We start from the raw sequence: 7744 nt of genomic DNA, 5'->3' as shown, positions 1-7744 counted from the left end.
CTCTCTCAACTCACTTCCATCTTTCTCACTGTCAAATTGATGCATGGAAGCCTTCTGTGTATGTAGACAAACCCACCAGAAAATTTTAATTGATTAGCTTATTGAGCTCTTAAAACTGATCCCAACAAATATTTCTTTCTCATTCTACATTTTTAAAGCTCTATGCTTTGAAGTGTCTCTTATATTTCAGTACTACACATGTCACCTGGAATGCATAAGAATAGCAGGAATTGTATGTGTGCAGTACATGAACAGAAGGGAACTAAAATGATGACTAAATCTCGTGAAACTTTTCCCAGTTTCACGAGAAAACACAATCCTTAAGTATCATTTTCATTTTCTCCTCAACCTTGCACACTCTTTTTTTACTCTTTTTTTAATTAATAGCACTATAAAATGATAATAAGCACGTGTTCAATGTACGTGTTTAGAAACACGTGTTTCTAAAACTTGGAATTGCTAAAAAATAGAGTTAAGCAAGAAAATAAAAATATACAGAACCCCACACAGTATCCAGAAATAACATCACTATTAGTATTTTCCATCTATTCATTCTTTCTATATGAGCATTTTCTCCTGTGGTTGGGTACACATTAGATATATACAGTATTTTTTATTTAACATTAAAACTAGAGAGCCAGTGCACAAATTCATGCACATTGAAAGGGAAATAATTAGAAGAAATGTTTTACTATAGCTATTCACCCTTTCTCTATAAGTGTCAACCAAATTCATGATCAACATGACAGATGGAAACACACACGTGATTGGTGCCAGCAAGAGCTTTATATATATATAGATAAATAGATAAAATTGCTTATTTAGACCTGCTTTCTGATTTAGCTAAACTTTTTCCAGCCCAACTTCTCTTTCAAACTTCTCTTTCAGGTAATTGTCAACAACACAGCAGTAAATATCAATAGGAAGCAGATTATTGTAGATCACACAGGGAGAACAGAGGCCCCTGGCTGTAAAGCAAGTTGTGTTCCTGGGCTGAAGAAACTCCAAGGAGACTAGACACTAGAGAGAGGAAGCCGAGCGTTGCTGCGTGACATCATTACCTGGCGCCCACAGCAACCGTTTCTGGTCAGGGCTGTGGACCACAATTTGCGCCATGGGGTCTCGGCAGCAGCAGCTGCGATTTGGTGGGCTGTCACTCCAGGGTGGTGGCGGGGCCTGTGTCCCACTTGGGGGAAGCCGAGTTTTGCTTTGTGGGCGCCAGGTCCACAGTGCCATTCCTTTGTAAATGGCCAGTGCACGTCACAGCAGCTCCTGTGTTGAGCGTCTGCCCCTTGGACAGTCAGAAGGACACTTAGAAAATTAGCCTTATATATAGAGAGATTTTATATAAATATTTTGAATTTTTACTATGCCATAATTAAGCATCTTCCTTTATGGGTATTGTGGGTTTTCTCTGCTTTTCACTATTATGGAATTGTAATTAAATGTTAAAGTTATTTATAATTTATAAACTGGTATAACTGAACATCTTTCAAGATAAAATTTTATGTTTTGGCAATTTTTAATATAGATTCCTAGAAATACTGTAGCTGAGTCAAAGATTAGAAATATATTAACATTTTTTTTGATATTGATAATTGTTTGCTCTTCTCCTCTTACAAAGAATTTAGCCACCTCTAGCCACAATTAGAGTTGATGACTTTCAGTCCCACCTAAACTTTGATGATCTGATTTTATATATTTTTAAATTCCTGAATATATTTCTACTGTTTGTCCTTCCCCGCTCCCCCCCTGGTTTTATGACACATTTTCTTGCTTCATTGCTTGTCCCATAATATTTTATTGTGATACTACATCACTGAGGATCTGGATTTTGTAATTTTTCTTTATAAAATATTAAGTTTTTGTTCTGACAGGTAATAATTTACTGACAGATCAGCTTCTTCCAGTAATGATGGTGAAGATGGGTCTAGAGTAACTTTCCAAAATATGATCTTTCTAGGGCCACTGTATGACCTCTAGACTATCTATTAAGAAATGAAAATGGAGTGAATGTAGTTCTCCTTATATGTTTCTCTTATCAAGAATCACAGCTCTGCACTGCCTGTTGTCTGATGCCTGAAAATAGTTGTTCCATGTATTTTGTCTAGTTTTATAGTTGTTTACAGTAGGAGGCTTAACACTGGTACCTATGACTATGCCATGGTACTTCATATTACATATTTTTATCTATTTATGTTGGGTGTGTAGTGGGGTAAATAAGTGTAAAGAAGTTTACGGGTGTCAATGTAAGATCTTCATGTTATTTTTTTGTTTTATAAAGATACTACAAGGCCAAAGCGTGACTATGAAGTGGATGGCAGAGACTATCACTTTGTCATTTCCAGAGAACAAATGGAGAAGGATATCCAAGAGCACAAGTTTATAGAAGCCGGCCAGTACAACGACAACTTGTATGGAACCAGTGTGCAGTCTGTGAGATTTGTAGCAGAAAGGGTATGTTCACCAACCATCGTACACCTCCCCTGCCGACGGGTCCCAGCTGGCAAACTGTATATTTTGGTCATTACTCTTTCCTGATTGCAGTTGTAAAGTTTGATGAAACAATTCTTTTAGACCTCTAAGCAAAGAATCACTTTAGAACATGGTCATTAATCTTTGTTCTAATCTCAGTAAAATAAGCTGATGGACTTGAGGGGGAAAGGGTGGCGTATAAACATAAAGGCATTGAACAGCTTGAAGTTTATGAAGATTCCCTCTGTCCTTGACTTTGGTCCCAGTAAACAACATCGAACTTATTAAGGAAGCTTCATTACTCTTGGTGGTTTGGATCAGCATCCTCGAGTCTGTTTATTAGCAGGAGTTACATCTTATCTCCCTGAAAATGTAAGATCCCCGTGATCAAGAGAGAGAGATGGGCTGACTGCCTAGCCTACTACTGGCAAAAATTCCAACTTAAGGTTGCTGTTGTTGCTGCGATTGCCTCTCTGCTAATAATTTTAAGTGACTGGAAAGAGGAGAACATTCCAAAAAGAATAGAATAGAAAAGCACATGAGTGTGGCTTTAAGATCTGCCTATAGAGACATCCAGATCTGTCAACAGAGAATTCATTTCATAAGAGGGGAAAAAAGAGTTAAGAGCCAATTATATTTGTTATATAATTGATATTTATTGTTGGGTTGAATACTGTTTTCTCCCTATTGATGTACTGGTACAAAAATGAAGTAAGAAATTTAAATGTCTACCTAAGAATACACTAAGCAGCTGCATCTATTTCCCTCTCTCTCAAAAGTTAGTTTCTATAACATACTGTTTGTAATCGGTTTCCTGGAGAATCGCATCTATTCTCCTCTTTGAACATAAAGATACAACCATTGTTAACTCGAAATGTTCTGGCCAGTGAATAAATCACTTAGAAACTTTATGCAGCTGCTACACTTCACAGATAGCAGACTTGGAATCTATTACTTCTGTGGTAAAGGCTTGAACCATCTCAGTGCATTTCTCCTATTATGAGAGCTCAAGTATTCATGGACTCAGCTCATTTTCACTTAAATATTATAGATGAGTTGTTATCCCCTATTTAGGACTGTTTCTATCTGCATAATGTGCTTTTTCTCTTCTTGTGTAAAGTTCTGCCAGCATCAGAGTAATGAGGCCATTTCTCTCCAGGAGGTAGAATCTGATGTGTGGCAAATATATCTACTTTTCTAGGAATACTTTATAAAGCAACTCCTTGCTCTGAGCACTCATTGCAGTGGAAGCCAAGTTAAATGAGCTGTGCTATAATGTAATAGGGTTTCTATTCATTAACAAACAAGAAATTTACATACCCTGTGCAAGCCTCTCTCTCAGCATTTAAGATACAAGATTTAAGGTAACTCTTGTTGTGAGTGTCCTCTGCTAGGCTGGGCATATCAAGGTCAGGATACATATAAGCACTCAGCAAATACTTATGGAATTATTCTAAATTCACATGATTACCATTCTTCCAAATTTACCATCAGGCGGGATAAGACAATGAAGTGTCCATTTATTCCAACCAACAGCTCTGTGAGTGCTCAAGATTTGTGTTTCCATCCTCCGAACACTGAGACTTTGGGCAAGTTCGTTCATATTTCTAAGCCTTAGTCTTCTCTTCTGTAAAATGCAGTTGATAATACCTACCTCATAGATGTAGGAATTTCTTCTTGACAGCTGTCTTCAGAGATGGTTTCCAAGCTTTATGAGAATAGACTGGTCACATTACATATGTCTACATATCTTCTCTGGACAAAGCATCCGATATTTATTGGGGAGATGGGTGCACCATGCAGTGTGCAGATGATGTTTTATTGAGTTGTACGCTTGAAACCTGTATGGTTTGTGAACCAATGTCACCCCAATTAATTCCATTAAAAAGAAAACAGTTAACTGAGATAACACATGTGGAATGTCTATCCCAAGGGCAGGCACTTAGTAAGGGAGTGATAAATATTAGTCATGGCAAGCATTCAGCAATCACCTATGTAACAACTTTTACTTGTGCTTTGCAGCGATCCTTCTCAACCCTGAGAAATCCATTATCCCTTATCTTCCCCTAACACACTTGCATTGTTTTTAGTGGCTGTTGGATTATGATCACTTTTTCTGGATTAACTCCATATTTTTCTTCTCTTTCTACCAGGGCAAACACTGTATACTTGACGTATCAGGAAATGCTATCAAGCGGTTACAAGTTGCTCAGCTCTATCCCATTGCCATCTTCATTAAGCCCAAGTCTCTGGAACCTCTGATGTAAGTGGAGGCCACTGGAGGCCTTCATCTGGCCCCTGTTCCATATGACACAGCTCTGTCACATATGCTTACAAAGGGAAATGCCATTATTGATTTTTTTTAAGCATTCCCTTTTTAAAAAAAGCTGTATTAAAGTTTTTTGAGTCACTACCGACATGTCAGTAATTCCTTAAAATGTCTTCAGTAATACTTGACTTTTATTTTCATTTCACAAGTTGTTTTGTACATGTATGTGTGTGATTGCTTTGTTGTTTTGAAAGTAGGTTGATTTAATTTGGTTGTTTGGTTTGGTTTTCCAAATGATAGACAGTATCATCTTCTAATTGTTTCTTACTTCTGAGAGCAGTTCCATTGGTAAATCTTTTTAAATGTGTGGATTTTTATCAAAGGAGTGGACCATATTTTAGACTCTTTTCATTGGCATTTCATTTTGTTGTATCACAGAATTCTTACGTTCCTTAATTAGAACCTCATGAATATAGACCACTATCCTTTATAGGGAGTTTCTTCATGGCTTTGCAGTAAAATATCTATTACTTAAGCCAACAGCTCCATTTTTGTGCACATTTATGAACAAGGGGGAAAATACCTTATATTATTCTTTTAATTTTCAGAAGACTTGTAAAATATCTTCCTTCAAAAGTCACTAAACAAATTGGGCAGATATTCCTGATCTGACTTGACTATAAAGTAACATATTTCCTTTGGCAGTTTGATAGAAATTGTGGGCATTATTTTATAGATAACTTCCGTACAAAAATGAGGCTGCAGTCGCCATAAAGGTAGCAGAACAAAGAGGCAAAGTTAGCAGGGACTTGAAAATTGATCAGGCCAGGATTGGTTCTTAGCTTTGCCACTGGTCAGTTCCATGACCTTGAGTTCCTCACCTCTAAACTTGGCACATTAAGAACATATACCTCATAGAGCTAGAAGAATGGTTAAACAAGATCATGAATGTAAAGTTCTTCATACAGTCTTTGGCACATGGGAAGCACTCGCTAAATAGTAGCCATTATTGCTATGAAATATGTCAAGTTACCTTGTTATAAATGGAATAAAGCTATTTGATATTTGATCATCATAAAACATATGAACAGTACAGTGCCTTTTCCAAGAGGTCACAAGAGCTTTGCTTAAATATGCCTCCATTTGGGCCTCAAGACTTCAGGGTATCTGACAGGCTGCAGAAGTGAATCACAAAGTTCTGGAAAACAGTGTTCATGGAAAGATCAAAGAAATTACTTACTCCCAGAGGTGAACACAGTTGCTTGCAGAGGCTATCGGCTACCTGCTCCACCATCTTCTCTGAGGATGAAGAGATGAAGCAAGTTGTAGTAGCTGGAATTGCAGCCCAAGAGAATTCAGTTAAATATATAGTGGGTCTCTGAGGAAATTGCCAGAGTGATATCTTAAAAGCAGATTATATTCACATAAATAAAAGATGGGCAAAGTTTTTATCAGGATCCAAAAATAAAATAAGGAGATCACCAGCAATTCAGCCCTGTGAATTTATGTGTTAAATTTTAACATAAAGAGCTTTGCCCATAGTTGGCACATGGAAAAATCTGGATGAACAATAAAATAGTGGTTCTTGATCATATTATCCCCGACAGCATGTATTAAATTTCCCCTCATATAGGATACTGTGTGGCGTATTGCACAAAGTGAATTAAGCAACCACAAATTTCATTATGTAAAAGTAATTTATAATCTTTAACGAGCCTCATAAATTTTATGAGCAATGCTAACATTAAGAAGAAGAATAGAAAAATAGCCCTCACATCCTGGGAACAGCATCTTAAAAGCCTGTTTCATAAATAGAAAAATAAGTTTCACATCGTCAACAGACAGTGGGATAAATGGCTCCTAGGAAGTGAGGCCTGAGGGAGAAATAGCAGTTGCACATTTGGGTCCACGTGAGATTGGGAGACAGTCCCATCTGGTGCTCAGTAGGTCTACTTCCTTCCACAACTATGAGATGACTTATTTTGTTTTGCCTTAAGGCATTGTCACAGCCACTTATCACCAAGGAAAATTAAACATACTGAAGGCTGGATTCCTCAATGAGGACCAGGAGTCTGTCAGAGTGGCTGCAGCCACATCCCTAAGTCTCCAGTGCAGTAGTGGAGACATTCCAACCAATTCGCCCTCATTCATAAATGCGGAATGTGTACTTTCCAGTTCAGTTTTCCAAGGGTTTTACATCAGGGGCAAGGCTGTCCTGAGCCGCTCACACCCCAGGAGGAGTGAAGGCTAGGTCAGCCGGAACAAGAGCATGGCAGCTGTCACATTCAGGCATTGATACATCATCACACATTTTCTCAAGCACATCTTCCACATCAAACCGCAGAGCTTATCAGCACACACATGGCTGACTCTCCAGAGAAGCATGAAATGGAGGGAGTGTTTGAAAGAGATGTTCTTTTTATAGTGTGCCCCTGTGACTACTGTCCCTGCCCTACCCCATGACAATGAGAAGCTTTCGCCTTGCCACCCCCCGTGTGTGCTCTTACCTTTTTGCTCCTATGATGGCCTGTTTTCACTTCTGTCTTTAACTGTGACATAATTATATTTCCTTGTCTAGCTGTCCATTCATTCATTCATCCACTTATTCTTTCAATGTGTTGAGTCAGGCTCCTTGCCACATGCTGATAAACAAGCCATGGTCTCTGCCCTTGAAGAACTCCTAGGTTAGGCAAAAAAAAAAAAAATCATATATTAGAGAATTAAAAACCTAAATTTAGTCATTGCTACAAAAAGTACAAAGGGAATTCCGAGAAGACAGACCAGCATGGGCCAGGGAAGTCAAAGAAGATCTCGAGCTACATGATTCCTTGACATCTGGAGCAAAACACTGCCTTCCCGTGTAATGTATCTCTTCATTTAGCCCAGCATGTTCTGCACCCGAGAGTGACAGCCACTCACAGCTTCTAGGGCTTGTGCTATTTGGAGGAGGATCATAGATACCATCCCTCAGAACAAGATGAGTTTATTTCAAAAGCCAGA

The 7744-nt window shown here is 38.2% G+C and overlaps 1 protein-coding gene across 1 annotated transcript in view; it reads left to right on the top strand.

Annotated features, from left to right (window-relative positions):
- Window positions 1–7744, top strand: part of DLG2 (discs large homolog 2) — a 1585094-nt gene that overhangs the window by 1570678 nt on the left and 6672 nt on the right. Inside the window, exons 20-21 of the mRNA XM_006763751.2 lie at window positions 2255–2457; window positions 4629–4738. Coding sequence (XP_006763814.1) covers window positions 2255–2457; window positions 4629–4738 — 313 coding nt within the window. The remainder of the gene's footprint in view (window positions 1–2254; window positions 2458–4628; window positions 4739–7744) is intronic.

This window comes from Myotis davidii, unplaced genomic scaffold (genome assembly GCF_000327345.1).
Source record: "Myotis davidii unplaced genomic scaffold, ASM32734v1 scaffold499, whole genome shotgun sequence".
Taxonomy (NCBI): domain Eukaryota; kingdom Metazoa; phylum Chordata; class Mammalia; order Chiroptera; family Vespertilionidae; genus Myotis; species Myotis davidii.
The sequence above is the reverse complement of the archived record's forward strand: the minus strand, read 5'-3'. Positions and strand labels throughout refer to the sequence as shown.